The 15,661-nt window shown below is 44.3% G+C and overlaps 1 protein-coding gene across 2 annotated transcripts in view; it reads right to left on the bottom strand.

Annotated features, from left to right (window-relative positions):
• Positions 1-2,299: 2,299 nt before the first annotated feature.
• LOC139070020 (maestro heat-like repeat-containing protein family member 1) overlaps positions 2,300-15,661 on the bottom strand; it is a 34,096-nt gene continuing 20,734 nt past the window's right edge. The window contains exons 20-45 of one of the 2 annotated variants that reach the window (XM_070551577.1): positions 14,836-14,955; positions 14,467-14,589; positions 14,245-14,391; positions 13,132-13,158; positions 11,678-11,800; positions 11,497-11,576; positions 11,222-11,363; positions 11,052-11,147; positions 10,712-10,816; positions 10,444-10,579; positions 9,030-9,142; positions 8,657-8,809; positions 8,224-8,280; positions 7,523-7,620; positions 7,255-7,420; positions 4,839-5,008; positions 4,632-4,769; positions 4,172-4,286; positions 3,943-4,089; positions 3,801-3,867; positions 3,618-3,739; positions 3,373-3,522; positions 3,134-3,268; positions 2,941-3,043; positions 2,686-2,751; positions 2,300-2,607 (exon numbers count right to left, since the gene is read on the bottom strand). In XM_070551577.1, coding sequence (XP_070407678.1) covers positions 2,531-2,607; positions 2,686-2,751; positions 2,941-3,043; positions 3,134-3,268; positions 3,373-3,522; positions 3,618-3,739; positions 3,801-3,867; positions 3,943-4,089; positions 4,172-4,286; positions 4,632-4,769; positions 4,839-5,008; positions 7,255-7,420; positions 7,523-7,620; positions 8,224-8,280; positions 8,657-8,809; positions 9,030-9,142; positions 10,444-10,579; positions 10,712-10,816; positions 11,052-11,147; positions 11,222-11,363; positions 11,497-11,576; positions 11,678-11,800; positions 13,132-13,158; positions 14,245-14,391; positions 14,467-14,589; positions 14,836-14,955 — 2,976 coding nt within the window. In that variant the 3' untranslated portion in view covers positions 2,300-2,530. The remainder of the gene's footprint in view (positions 2,608-2,685; positions 2,752-2,940; positions 3,044-3,133; positions 3,269-3,372; positions 3,523-3,617; positions 3,740-3,800; positions 3,868-3,942; positions 4,090-4,171; positions 4,287-4,631; positions 4,770-4,838; positions 5,009-7,254; positions 7,421-7,522; positions 7,621-8,223; positions 8,281-8,656; positions 8,810-9,029; positions 9,143-10,443; positions 10,580-10,711; positions 10,817-11,051; positions 11,148-11,221; positions 11,364-11,496; positions 11,577-11,677; positions 11,801-13,131; positions 13,159-14,244; positions 14,392-14,466; positions 14,590-14,835; positions 14,956-15,661) is intronic. The other variant, XM_070551578.1, reaches the window with a different exon arrangement.

Raw genomic sequence — 15,661 nt, 5'->3', positions numbered from 1 at the left:
CAGCCTTACAGCCACACCCTCAGCGCCTCCTCTCTTCCCTTTTATGGAATTGTCTGGGCTGGACGGAACCTGTGACACGGTCAAAATGGCGGTGGTGGACACCTCCCATTATGGACAGATAACGCGTTATTGAAGCCTATGGAATCGAATTGTCCAGTATATGTACAGTCTATGGTGTAAACGTGTGTGTGGACACTTTTCAGGAACAGAACAAAACTCTTTAGGGGTTTTCTTTTTTACACGTTTGGCTTAGAAATGGTTTCATTTGTTGAAACTCTGCGTGACTAAATAATACAACCATTGTTTGAATTTCAGACTGAAGTCAAACCAAGAAGTTTCTATCCAGCGACCATCTGGGTTTCCATAAAAATGGTTTCATTCACCAGAGTAAGTTCAATAAGTGAAAATACAACTTTACCCAGTTTGAAGTGACGAGCTGATGACATCACCAACTTCCTAAACCCGCCCACTGAGCACGGCCAAAGTGAACACTCCAAACCGGAAATGTAAGACAGGAAGGAGCATTTCTCTGGAATAAAATCATCAAATGAATCCTAACGGGATAAAAATGTCCAACTGAGAAGATAAACGTTCAGTTTTATTTATTACTAAATCCCCACAATGAAAACTACCTGGTAGGTATTACTCTCACACTAAGGTGGAAGGACTTCTAATGTCACAGGAGTGCAGACGCAGTTAAAGATTAGATGGTTTAACGGAACCGGTCTGCAGGGAAATATGAGGAAATTCCTTTATTACAGGATTTCTAGGGAAACGTTCCTCAAAGCAAATGAAAGGATTAAAGACAGAAGCAAGGAAACACCGAAAACCAGGATTTTATTCTCTAAAACATATTTTATGAAATTATAGAAACAAATCAAACAATCATTTGTAAATCTCTCACCACCCAAAAAAGACGCGCTGCACTTTTCTAGCTGTGTTGAATTCTTTATTTAAATCATTGTGTCCACTTTCTTCAGCACAACCCAACACACACCATTCAGTACGTAAAAAAGGCGGACATGGAAAATGTACAACTTTAAATAAACTGTGATGACCCTAAATAAAGCCTTAGTGTTAAAACGACTCGAGGACACGAGTCCCTGCTGGAGGAGCATTTCAGACATGAGAACTGATCTGAGCACAGCCCTGCGGTCTTATTCAAAACGGACTGAGACCAGTTTACCTTCATGTTTAAAATGTCATCTCTTGTGCAAGTCGACATTTGAGCCAAGTCTGAAAACATTTCCTTGGATCATTCCTGAGATTCCCGTTGAGAAAGGGATCAAATCCAGGAGGGACCGAATGGCGATCAGTTGGGAGCTCCCGGCTGCTACGGAAACCGTTTATCTGGAACTACTCAGCTCAGATCAGATCAGGTTGAAAAGTGCAACAGAAGGATCAGCTTTTCACCCGTTCATTGAAACACATCGCTAACCAAACTCAACAAAAACTAATCCGTTCAGGACGTGTTCAGAGGCATCAATGACAGAGAAACACTCACGTTTACCATCACAAGCACCTGTGAAGCAGTCCCCTAAAACCACACACACACACACACACACACACACACACACACACACACACACACACACACACACACACACCATCAGCATGGAAACATCCACAGCGCCGCTGTCGTCGGGGACGGCGCCTTTAGCCCTGGCTGGACGCTCGGTGAAACCCGCGGTGCTCTACGTCACAACACCGGGGTCGTAGTCGTGTTTAAAACCGTTCATATCCTTAAAGTAGTTACTTTTTATTAAATGGCCTCAGTTTGGTGAAAAAGAGATGACTTCTAACTGGATTGATGAGCTAACAGCTAGTCCAAGGAATTCTGCCATCTTAAAACAACTCCTATAAATAAATAGATATTTTAGTGGTTTATGTTTGTCAATGTAAGCAGCAGCTGGCTATCGGTAGCTAACGGTGGCAGCTATGACTAGCCGTTAGCACCTCCGTCTGATCAAAATCAACACATCCAAACCACGAATGAAGAATCCGGAGTAACTGTCAACGCTCTTTCCACAGAAACCCAGCTATCTAAACAGGAGAAGACCACTCAAGTCTGCACTTTTGTTGTTCTCAACAAGTCGGTTAGCTTATTAGCAGCAGCGTCACGTCTGTCAGAGTAAAACCTGCTGGTACTAAAGTAAAATGAGTTTAGTTATGGCTGGAGGTTAGCATGAAACAAGCTCTGAGCTACGAGCCTTCAGACTCGTCCCAGATCTGCTGCGACTATTATTTACTGTTATGACATGTACGTACACACACGCGCGCACGCACACACACACACACACACACGTCGCTAACATCTACCTGTAATAACGACTCGTGTACCTAGCTACTATCCGCTCATCGCAGAAACATTTGTTATAAATAAAGTTTGGTTTCTTCTCTTGTCTTGGTCCTTTTTGGTTTTCTTGGATGTTTTTAAATTGCATGTATTTTAACACAAATCGTCACGGTGAACTGAAACATGTACGAACTCTACATTTAAATAGTAACAGAGCGCTACGGTCTGGTGGTGTCACTGGAAGTGTCCCATTGCCTCAGCAGCCTTCACTCTCACCAAAGGATCTGGATCTTGGAGCAACATCACTAAACCTGTGAAGAAACGCGTAAATAAATACAACCAAACAACACGGAGCAGCTTAACTGAGGCAGAAATGGGAGGAGCATCACCTTTAGTGATGGTGCCCGTGTTGATGTGACAGCGGTGCTCCTGTTGAAGATTTCCCAGCAGGAACCCTGATGACAGACACACCATTAGCTCTTTTACTCCGTCCTACATGATGTTCTGCATTTCTGAAGTCAAAACTGAATTGTATCTAAATGATCATCGTGGTTGTTGAGAGGATAACTGTTTAGTGTTTGAGACTTTGGGTCTCCAGGGCGGGCCTGTTAGTGTTACGGGGTTGCTGTAGGGTGCTGAGGTACCTATGAACATGGCAGCAGCTGCTCTGATCTCAGGCCAGTTGCTCTTGAAGAACTGGACGACTGAGATGTGGTAGAAGTTCAGCATGCAGGGAAAATCCTGGATCTACAACCAACAAAATGCTCGGTGAGAATCACAGGCACCACGTTGTGTCCTGATGGTCGACGACACTAAAGATCTGTTTGGTTTCCTCACCAGGTACTTGGTGAGATCATTGATGAACTCTCCGTAGTGCAGGCTCTTGTCGTCATGCAGGTGGTTCTGAAACATGGCTGTGATGTGCTCTGACCCCACCACAGGAGCGAACACTCGCATTGCAAACTTGCATGCCTGTGAGGTCCAACAACAAAAAGCCCAAGAATGAAACAAGCTCAATGGCAGCCCCTACTGCTGAGGCTCAACCACACACGTCCATCTTGTGTGTCCTCCTGTACCTTCACCACCTGTAGGTTTGGGTCCACTAGGTGCAACAGTAAGCTGACCAGAACATTGTGAATCTGGTCCTTGAACACCTGCTCTCCTGAGCCAAACTTGGACAAGTTCCCCATCAGAAGGATGGAAGCACATCGGATCTCATCGTTGTCCTGGAAACAGCTAAGAGTTACATGTCTGGATGTGTTTGGGACCAAAGAGGAGAGAAGATCACTTTACTCGTACGCCATAAAAGGTAAAAACCTACGCTTTCCAAGAACGGTTTGATCTTCATGAATATGTAGACTACCAGTAAGTGGACGTTCTTCTTGTCCAAATGCAGGAGAACTTTGGACAGACCAGACATGGCTTCTAGAGTTATGAGTTTTCCTGTAGAAGACACCAACATTTTACCTGATGGACTAAAGCGTTACCTGCCCTCTCAACTCACCTGGATCATCTTTTTCCTCCATCCCTGAGCTCATGGCTGCCAGCAGCTCTTTGGCATATTTATTCACCTTGCGGTAAAAAGTTTGAAATGAGCCGACAGCGACTGAATAAAGAAGTGTGTGTTATCGTTTAAGAGTGTGTACCTTCTCAGGAGAGCCATCTGCTATGTTGCCCAGTCCACGCACGGCCAACATGCGAACTGTGGAGCACGGATCCGAGATCCTCTCCATCATGTTGTTCATCAACACGTCTATCAACATCAGCTCAGTCACAACGTGATGGTTCAACAGCTGGGATCACAAATCATCATTGTTCTTCAAAACTAAACTTCAGACTCCGGAAGATAAACAGCAACGGCTGTTTTAAACTCACCTCTGAGAAGAAAGCCGTGACGGTAATTCTCTGACATTCGTAGATGTTGTTCAAAGATGGACAAAGACACTCGACGATGGCTGGCAACCTGGGACCGGCATGCTTCGCCATCGCTCTGGAGAGAACATGAGCAAACCCAGGGTGTCGTTTCTAAAGCTCTTTCATGATTAAATAAGGAAAACCTGAGATTAGAAACACCGTCACAAAATTAAAATGACTCGTGCACACGCACTCAAGAGTGTGTATGTCTCTCAGGAAGACCAGGGCTATCCCATTAAAAACCAAACAGTGTACAAAGTCTTCATTAAAGAGTTCATAAACAGGCTTCAATGAAACAGAGGAATAAAAAAACAGAAAAACTATTAATTCAACTAAAAGAAGTGAATTAAAGGCTGAGCCAACATCAACAGGACACACAGAGGGGAATAGAGTGTGTGTGTGTGTGTGTGTGTGTGTTTACCTTGCCAACAGGGTCACACCCTGAACGTGTGTGCTCTGCTCTTTCATCACATCCCAGGCGTTTTCTTCCTCCAGGCGCTTCATGACTTCATCTAACTGAGCTCGGGCTAACAGGATTCTGAGCGCATCAGCTGCGACCCTAGAACCAAAATAACCAGATTACATGACAGAAGTCACGAATGGCTGCAGCATTACAGCAGACATGTACCCTGCTACGTGGATGGAGGTGGTGTGTTTGTGGGTGTTGTCCTTTGGTGCAGCGACTCCCACACTCGCTCCCAGTCTGACGGTGAGGCAGGAAAAGAGCTGAGGAAACACACCGACCGCCGGCTCCTGAGTCTGACCGTTTAATAACAGCTCTTTTAGGCCACATGTCATCTGAAAACAGAAAACTCCTCAGTCACACTATCTCAGGACACCAACCAAACGTTTCATCAGCGTCTGCAGGAAGCAACATCTATTAAAGGTGCTGTGTGTGATGTTTTACTGCCGTAACTACATCAAACCAAAGGATTCAAAAAGGTGAGACCCACTTTTCTCAAGCTAGAGTCATCAGATCTGATGCTCACAGAAAATAGTGCAGCACACGTGTGTGTGCCTGTCTGAAGAAACAGGACCGGCTGGACCCAGAGCCCACCCCGAACCGAACCTCCTCCCCTTGTTACAATACACACACAGCTCTGCCAGCCCTACAGGCTGCGTTCCAAGACAACAGGTCCGCCACCCAAATGTTTCCCTACAAGAACAGAACCAGACTCTAAACAGAACATGTTAAGCAACTCCTTAAATCAGATTTGAAAGCAGAACGGGACAATCCACCTGTGGCGCTAGGCAGCTCAGCTGGCTTCCAGTTTGGCTGCTCCGAGACACGAGTGTGCGACTCGTGCACAGAGGGAGTTATGCGTAGCGTGGTGAGAGATGTTCAGAGGAGCAGTCTGATGGAAGGGTTATGGTCCAATCGTTAAGACTGGATGAGATTTTACCATGGCTGTATGCTTCAGAGATGATTGAAATTATTCATCTTTTGGACAAAGCATTGATTTGATTTTTTGCCATCAGTTTGTGGAGAATTTTAAGTAGCATGGTGAAAAATGCTCCAGAAAAACATCCCATGCTGCACTTTTATACAAACAAGCATATTTTCCCGATCCTTGTATTCCTACACAATGACATCATGAATCTTGTGATACAACCTTCTACACAACACCTGATTATCTAAAGCAGTAATAAAATAAACTACTTTCAGTATAAATGCAGATATAAAATCGGATAAAAGCTACCTTCCATGAACAACCTGCTGTTTGTATTTCACCTGATGTAGAAGCTAAAACCCAGGCGTGGTGACGAGGGATTTAAGGCTCTGACTCAGCGCTACGTCGGCTTTTAAGTAAATAAGACGGTGTCCCACCTCTTTCAACAAAACACCACCAACCTCATTACTATCGGAGCTCTTGCCACGCCGTCAGACGTAACCGAGATAGAGAAAGTCATCCCCTACTAGAGTCTAACTCAACTCCCATTTCTGGTTTGAAAAATGTGCGACAAGAAGGCGTTGTCACGCAGCCCGAGAGGGCGGAGCCGCTAACAAATACACACACTGGCTCACAGTGACATCATATGGTACCAGTTAACCTCATAGTACACCTCTTAGCCAATGGTGATGGCAGATTTAATTCAAAAGTAGTGCAGAGGTTTTACCTGAAGAGGGCGCAACACTGACAGTTTTAGGCCGAATATTATCATTTTAACTAAGATGCACTGAAATGGCAAATTATTGTCTACAACCCTCTGTTGCATGCATCAATGGTCTCCATGTAAAAAAAAAATAAAATAAAATCAGGGCACAAGTCGGGCTCAGACGCTAGGAACAAGGTGGATAAATGACGTCTGTGGAGACTAACACACTGGTGTCTGACCTGAAAACATGAACAAACATTTTTTCCTATCGGCACCAGTCCACCTTGTTATGTTTGTAGCAGCGGGATAGCTGAGGCGCTAAATCGATCTCTGTGGGGAAAAAAGCTCTGGCGCTCCTGTTTCAGGAAGTAGAAGTGAGCCAGATCAGTTGGGCTGAAGACGGGAGGATGGAGTCTTACTTCCTGATATTTGGACATCTCTCCTCTGATTGGCTAACAGCAACAAGACTCTACCCCCGACTCTGTTCTGTGACGTTAATGTTTTATCTCCACCAATACCACAAGCCTGGAGGAGTTCTGCTGTGTGGTGGAGTTGCTAATGCTAACGGTTAGCTTCTACTAGCCGAGATGTTTCCTGTACACTAAACCAACAACAGCTTCCCCGTCGTGAGTCCATGAACGTTAGTGACAGTGTGACGTAGATCTGTCAGGATGTTCTAATCCTAGAGTTCACCGCCTGTTTTCTATCAGAAGCTTAAGCAGGAGATAGGTGTAGGAGACTTTTTTCATGTTCAGCCTGCATGAAACACTCAGTGATCCATTCTACTAAAAAATGACAAGTAAAACTCAAGTTTCTCAGTAAACTTTGTCTATAGAAAACCTTCATTTGCGTGTCCCCTCAGCCTGTTAGCAAAGTTCCCTCTGCCTTTACCACTCAGAGGGTTACAAAGGTGATGACCGTGAACATCACTCATCGGTGTAACTTACAGCCAGCGGCTGACTGGTGGCAACCTTTGTTGTTCCTCCCCTCATCATCGACTCCTTCTTGTCCACATATGGTGCCGTGATGGCGAGTTTCTCCATCACCATCTCTATGATCTGATTGGCTATGATGGGATCAGCTCCCAAAGCCATCCACATTTCACTGGTCCAGCTTCACAGAGACAATAGGTTGTTAGCATAAGACATACAAGCAGCAGCAACAGAGACAGAAAGGAACAAGACTAAAGTGGTTTTGTGATTGGACGTTTAATACCTGTCATAAGGAAGTGGCTGGTTCACGAGTGTGTTGATAACCGTCTGCAGATGCTGAGAAGCCAGGATCAGTACAGTCTGTGCCACTGCTACTCTCACCTATAAGGATCCATGAGTTATTTCATTATAATAATTAAAAAGGGAACAAATGTTGAAGAAATCAAACAAAAACATTGTTCACAAAAACTAAAGGGCGTTTGTGATGTGACCACCTTAAAAGCCTCTTTATTTCAATAAATCTGCTGTGGTCTGGTATAAATTAATGTCTTCAGAGTCTTGCTCATTAATCTTCAGTATTTGCAAATGCCTCGCCTCTGATTGGCTATCAGATCTGTGACTCTAGAGCTCTTTTTGTTCTTTTTTCTTGATGCAAATAAAACAAACCTGAAGGAGTTCTGCCATATTATGGAGTTGCTAATGTTAACGGTTAGCTTCTACTAGCCAAGACGTGCTCTGCTCTCTCGTAGACACTAAACCAAAAGTCGCAAGCCAAAGTGGGCGGGGCCATGAATATTTTTTTCTGACCTGATCATTTCCTTTCTGCAGCTAGTGCAAAGAACGGGGGATGCATATGAAACTCGGGAGCGACCGGCCCTATTACACGGTTTCTCAGTGAATCAAACCTTTGAGCTCGGCAAGCAAAACATTTATGTTGATATTTTAAATTTTTGTACAGCTAATATTTCATAAATTGTATTTTACCTGCTCATCTGTGATGTTTTGCAGACGCACGTGCAAAACCTCCAGCACCTCTGGGACCTGCAACACCAGAGCACACATCAGTCATCTCTAACCTCTGCAGCTCTGAACCAGTGATGGTGCAAATTGTGTGTGTGTGAGTGTGTGTGTGTGTGTGTGTGTGTGTGTGTGTGTGTGTGTGTGTGTGTGTGAGAGTGAGAGAGAGAGAGGGAGAGAGAGAGTGAGAGTCTGTAAGACTGTGTGTGTGTGTGTGTGTGTGTGTGTGTGTGTGTGTGTGTGTGTGTGTGTGTGTGTGTGTGTGTGTGAGTGAGTGAGTGAGTGAGTGAGTGAGTGAGTGAGTGAGTGAGTGAGAGAGAGTGAGAGCGAGAGAGAGAGCGAGAGAGAGTTGAGTGTGTGTGTGTGTGTGTGTGTGTGTGTGTGTGTGTGTGTGTGTTACCAGATCCTGCAGTCCTGCTCCTCTGTTCTTCAACAGAGTATTTAAGATGACCGATGAAGCTCTGCAGCAGTTGGTCTGACTGTCCACCAGCCCTTCAAACAGCATGAACACCAACGTCGTCAGCTGCTGCTGATGCAGACGTTTAGTCATCACCTGACACACACAGGAAAGATGCTGTTACACACCAATGCACTGGACTAGATGTTGTCACCACCACTATGAACTTTACTCTGGTTTTATGATCCTATTATATATAAATGCAGATACACCCTGAGGGGAAAGAGGCTTGACGGTGAGAACCACAACAGTGAACAAGTAACTGTTAAGTAAGAACATCGTGTATTTTGAGTTTAAGCCAGAGTCTTAAAAGTACCTTAGTGAGGTCTGAGCAGGTCTTGTAAAGAACTGAATGATCCGGGTGGTCCAGCTGCTGTTTTAGACTCATCAAACCTTCTACAGCATCATCTTTATAATCCAACGAGAAGCCTACGAACAAAAGCAATAATTAAACAGCATGACAGCTGACCTTCACAAAAGGAGCATGAATGCTGCGTACATGTATGACAACGATAATTCGCAATACGAGGATCCTAAGTTTAAACATCTACTTTAAAAACAAACAAATGAGTAACAGGATTCCTGAAGAATACACTGAAGTACACGACAGAATATTGGGAAACGTGTGAATCTGAGGCCATGTGCACACGTAGCTGAGTTTTTGTAAAACCAAATATCCTCCCAGCAGCCTTGGGTCAACACCACCTTGTTTTCAGTAAAAAAACGATTCCAAGTATGCTAAGCCTGAAGGTGGCAGTGGTTTTATCAGCATCTTTGCAGAAACTAGATGGTGGACTAGGCCCCCCCTTTCCACCGAGAGCTAAAGCAACGTGTAATGCTTTAGAGGTGTTTTACCCGTGAGCTCCCTTCCAAACCGGAGCATTTCAGACGTGAAACGAGAGCAAAAGCATTCCACGCAGCTGGCCCTGCGAGGTCACAAAACCACAGGGGAATTACAACATCACGCGTGGTTTCAGAAGTTCACACGATAAGCAGGGAGAAAGATGGCTGCATGTATCCAAAAAGGTCAGTGTTTATTTTCTGATCTCTTTCCCTCGACTACGGAGGTTTCACAGAAAACGACCTCATTTTTACTGGTTAAGCTACAGGAAATCCGTATGTAACTTTTATTTTGAAAGTTTCCATATAATTTAAACTACTTTCGTGTTTGACTTCCTGTCTGGCCCAATCTGCACCGTAGAGATTGACGTGTTTTGTGAGCATAGTGCGTAAAAATGACGTCCAAAATGTTACACTTGGTGGCTGGTGGAAAGGAACCGGTCCACCTTAACGGTGGCTCATTGCTGTGAAGTACGTTCCACAACGCTTTTGTGTTTGGTGGAAGTAGGGGTCAGCGTTGTCCTTGGCCTTCTACATAGACCAGGATCGGAGCGAGTAAAAGGGTGTAAGCACAGGTCACACGTGTGTGATGTCAGAGCCGTTGGGTCGAGGGCAGTGGGCCGAAAACTCCGGTTATTTACAAAAGCAAATGTTGACAACGGAACATTTAAAAATCTCCACTTTGGAAGGAGACTTTAGAAACAATCACGACTGGTGGCGTACAGGGGTATGTATTGGTGAAATTCAGGCGATACAATACGTATCACAATACAGGGGAGACGATACGATATATCACGATATATTGTGATATTGATACTTTTTACATCCCTAGTGGCGTAAATCTCAAAAAACTTCTGGTGTTAAACACTCAAGGTCCCAAATGAGCGTACCTTCATACCGTAGCTGTATGCACAGGAGGGTGTAAATACAGTCGACTGCCGCCGTGCGTACAGCAGGAAGCGGGTCAGAACACCGTGGAGACAGTCGACCCAGCAGAGCTCCAAGGTTGTGGAACGACACCATGCTCTGAAGCAGAAGATCGGGTTTGAGTCATAGAAACAGTTTAGTTTGGGTTCCAGGTTAAATGGTTAAGTTTAAAGAGATTTGTTTACAGAATGTTTGATCTTTTAAGAGCCACAGTCCTGAGGCGGTGCGTACCTTGACGTTCAGGTTATCCAGGTAAAAAGCCAATATGTGAGCGGTGGAAGCGATGGCTCTCTCTCTCTCGTGATCCTGCCCAGAGCTGAGCCATGACTCGATGTGCTGCGAGAACAAAAAGACACGCCACGCCAGACAAGTCAGCTCACAGGAGAACATTACTAACCTGACCCTTTCACCTTCATGTTAAACTAAAGACCCAACTTAGAGGAGGGGCTTTATGGGTAAATATGACTTATTGTAGCACAGCTGAACTGTCTTCCAGTACAAGCCAACACCAGAAAGCACCTGAAAAATCCACGATGCACCTTTGCAGGGTAGTTATGACCTCACACCTCACCTTAAAGACACTCTGCAAACCCTCAGGTGTGTGATCTCGGGCCAGGATGCTCTTTAGCAGCTCCTGCAGAGAGGCCAGTGTGTCTCTGTACAAAACCTGGACAGATCAGTCAGAGAACGTTTGTTTAGTTACATCGCCGCCTTCTGAAATGTTGGCTTACGCCACAGCACCTTTCTCTGCTTAGGGTCGAGGATCTCCTCCTCCTTTGTCTTCTCTGGAGTGTGTGTTTCAGGTGGGAGAGAAAACACACTGTTCACACACACCTTCAGCAGGTCAAAGTTCTCACTCTCACTGAGTGGAGGGTCCAGAGGTCTGAAGCGCTCACAGTTAAAGGAACATGATTTATGAGTGAAAGCTAGTGTGTGTGAGGTAAGGCTTGAGCAGCTTATGAGGTCATCCTGCAGAGTCACCGCAAGCATCACCGTCTCACTGAAATGAAGGATACATGAGGTTGGAGCAGGTGGTCATCACCAGGTGGCGTACTGGAGTTCTCATGGAATCAGTTGGTTCTGACTTGATGAAATCCTGATGGTTGGAGTCGCGTGAACAGGCGGTGGGATAACAAATTAACCGTAGAATTAATCTGAAGTCAAGTTTGGCTTTGATGTTGTGATCATACTACAGACCAACATAACGCTGATCAGCTCCTGTTTGCGGGAGAAGACGTAGCCTTGTTTCTTCACACACTCGCTGATGGCTCTGGCTATGAGGCCGACACTCTGGATCAAACTGAGTTTCATAGTCAGGTCCTGAATCACAGAAAAACACACACACACACACACGCACACGCACACACACACACACATGGGAGTAACGCAAACAGAGGACTTAGAGATAAACACACGGTTATTTAAAAAGTACAAAGATTAACTTAAAACTATTAAGGCAGGTGGAATTTAGGTAGTCATGATGCACACAAAAAGCAGTTCTATGCCAAAGCCCAAACTAGCTCAGAGTCACTGTAATCACTCCAGTGATGGCGCAGATATACCCTCCATGCCATTGGATGGAGAGAAAGTGGAAGTCAGAGCTGCAGAATTAGAAGATTAACACAACAGCAATCAGTCTGCAGGATCCAACCCAAGAAGCACCAGCGGAGCCAGAAGTCTGGAAACACCAAGTGTTAGAGATGAGTGAGAAACGAAAACAGCCTCATCACACCGAGTCCGGGTTACTGGTGAGCTTCTGAACACCGGTCCAGAGGACAGAGAGAGGAAGGTCGAAGAAAGACGGACCCTGCCTCCACTACTTACACGTACTCTATGACTCACAATAAAAGGATAATAAACAGCAGATGTGTTTTGCTGTTTCATCACCTGATGACGCTAAAATGTAGCTCCTACTTAGAATTTTGACCAAGTTTCGGGTTTAGTAGCAGCTTGAGGAGTAGCTGAAGCTTTTGTGATGTCACTGAAGAACTTAGAAGACTACATTCGCTAAAAACAAAGACAATGGTGGTATTTATGGGAAAATAAATAATTGTTCTGTTCCCGTGGCCGATTAGGGTTGCTAAATTATGGTAATTAAGAAAACAATCAGATGTGTTGGTGTAACTCAGAGCTGGATCAAACCCACCAATAGGTGGTAAGGTAGGCGGGGCTTACCGTACAACCTTATGAGCAGGATCCAGGAACTCACTGCGCCAGTCTGTCTAGATTACGGGTTTATGCCAGATTAACATCATTTACGCCACAAACCGAGCCTCAACTGCCATCTCTGACCTGCTCTTTCTTAATATTGTCGGACCTTCTTATGACCAACTTATGAAGCAGGGAAACAGCTAAAACAAGACAAAAAGCTGTCAGTGTTAACTTAAGACAATTTGGTACAATTTGTTATTTGTCAAAAAAGTTTAAATCCTTTCAACTCGTGAATTTAAACCAGAATGAAGAGTGGTGAAAAACGTAGCTGTAGCAATAATTACAGTTTATTATGAACCAAACGCCTGACTAATGAACTAAATCTGACATCACAAGTGTGGCCGACAGAAAGCAAACACTAGGAAAGGAGATTAAGATGAAACAGATAAGAACTTAAACAAAGACAGAAAATCAAAGCCCCTGTGTTCCTGTAACTATACCTTTGTCTCTACTTTAATCCCCAGAACCTGCATAAAGAGAGAGGCGAGAGCTGGTTTACTGCGGACACGCTACAGGAACGCATCGGCTCAACTGTCATGATCTCTGAGGAGTTACCACAAAAGTAATGAAACATCTTAATCCTTATAATAAAACTAGAAAGCAAGCAATACCGTTATCCACACCTAAATGTGTGTGTGTGTGTATAAATAAAAGAGAGAGAGAGAGAGAAACAGAGAGACAGACAGACAGAGACAGAAAGACAGAGAGAGAGAAACACAGAGAGCGACAGACAGAGAAAGAGACAGACAGAGAGCGACAGAAAGAGACAGAAATGCCCGGAACACATCGAGCGCTTCTGCTCACATCTACCGTTTTCTAAACACCCCAACCCCACCTCCGAGCCCTTGCTCGCTCTCTATGTGTATGTGTGCGTGTGCGCGCGTGTGTGTGTGTGTGTGTGTGACCAGTGTGCCCCGCTTGTTGATATCAGAAACTGTGCTGATCCTGCTGCTGTGTATTTGTTTTTATTCACATTTATAAAATCCATCTTTTGCTGTAAAAACTGAATTTAAAATGATGGAAATGCCATTTCTCCAAAGGAATGTGTGTGTGTGTTCATTTTCACCTCTAGACCGTTCAGATACACAAAAATCACCACATTTATCAATCGTGGAGTTTTATTTTGAAATTTCTCTTTTATTTTGTTAAATTTACCAGCCTGCCTCTTCTGCTTTGGTTTGACTTCCTGCCAGAATTGAGGCAGCTCAGTCACAGCTCACGAAAAACTAGAGCTCACGCCGAAACGATTGCTTCGTGGTGCTGAAGTGACCGAGAGCGTATGTTAATAAGGGCGCCGGTTAGAAGCGCTCGTCGTTCCACAGCTCATCGTCACGCTTCCGTGTCCGGCGTGTTCCGGGCGTAAGAGAGAGAGAGCAAGGAAGAAAGAGGATGAGAAAGAGAGCATAGATGAACAGGTCGAGTTTGTTCCTTCCAAACTCGACCTGTTCATCTCGAGCCGTTGGATCAAACCGATGATAAAATCTGACATTCAGTAACCAACATGACGGGGTCGTAGGAAAATCAAGCCCCTTGTGGACTGTGTGGTGTGTTACCTTGGTATTGAAGTGTTTACTGATGGAGCGTAAGATGTCCTGATCGATGCGGTTGAGAATCTTTTCTGGTGGTGCGTTCAGGGCCACCTGTCCATAGCACAGAATTAATGTGCTTTTAACTTTCTCCACCTCAACATCGTTACGCTCCTGTGGTGGAAAAGAAAGGGAGTGAAGCCATTTTCCTCCATCCATCCCACAAAAATATTGAGATGTTTAAATGACCTTTAGCAAGTTGAAGATACTTGGTGACTTTTTGAAGGCTTCTGATTTGCTAAAGTCATCGAGCTTGGCTAAAGTTCCCTCTAAGTGGCTGTTGGCACACAAACCGACGCCCATGGCAACTCCCTGAAAACAGAAAATATGTCAATTATTTTATAAAACTCTTTAAAAACAAACAAAGTTGTATGAAGGTGCTGTACAACAAGAGTCAAGCCAACAGTGCAACAAGAAAAACAGCAATGCAACATACAGATAGTTAATAAAAAGGTAATGGAAGGAATTCAATCCAAATGATAAAATCCTGACATTAAAGCCAGTGCACACCAAACTGTACCAAAGCAACAAGGCTTGAGTTTTGTCCGCCTTTCTTACCTCTCTTTCAAGAGCATCATTGTGTCGTGCTGTAAGGAGGACTTCCTGCAGCTGCTTTTTTACCACCTCCTTATTGAAACAATGCTGAAGAGTCACTCCGATACATCGATACAGGAAACTCTGAAGATGGGATAAACGTTAAAATCCTTTTGATAAGTACACAGTGTAGCATACCAAATGGCCAAGTTTCCCATCAAAAATGACCAGAAGCTAACATCTGGCCCGCAGGCCTCGTGTCTGACACATGTGACTTGAACATTCTTCCTCTCCTGATAATAACATTTTACTCTTTGACATTTAATGTGCTACTACTAGTTTACCCATTTAATTATAGATTCACTAGGATAAATACAATAAAGTTTATCTCTCACCAAATAGAATATTTACTAAGAAATCACAATGTAACCATAGAAACACTACCCGGTATACATGTATGTGTGTGTTTATGTCCTCCTCCAGCTAGGTGTGTGTGAGTTGTGTGTGTGTGTGTGTTCTCCATCCCCAGTGAGTCATGGAGGATGGCTGCTTATACTGAGCCAGGATCCTCTGGAGGTTTCTTCCTGTTAAAAGGGAGTTTTCCTCTCCACTGTCACTGCATGCTTGCTTAGTATGAGGATTGCTGTAAAGACTCTGACACTAGTCAGTGACTCGATGCAACCTGCTGAGTTCCTTATATAGGAAACCTTTTACTGATTGGCTTAATGAACTGACCTGTGTTGGAACGTTTACTGTGTGAAGGTCCTTGAGACGACTCTGGTCGTGATTTGGCGCTTTATAAATAAACTTGAATTGAATTGGTTATAAGTAAGACCGTATAGTCATGGAT

Source organism: Nothobranchius furzeri, chromosome 5 (genome assembly GCF_043380555.1).
Source record: "Nothobranchius furzeri strain GRZ-AD chromosome 5, NfurGRZ-RIMD1, whole genome shotgun sequence".
NCBI lineage: Eukaryota > Metazoa > Chordata > Actinopteri > Cyprinodontiformes > Nothobranchiidae > Nothobranchius > Nothobranchius furzeri.
Note: the sequence above shows the minus strand (reverse complement) of the source record. Positions and strands in the feature narration are given on the sequence as shown.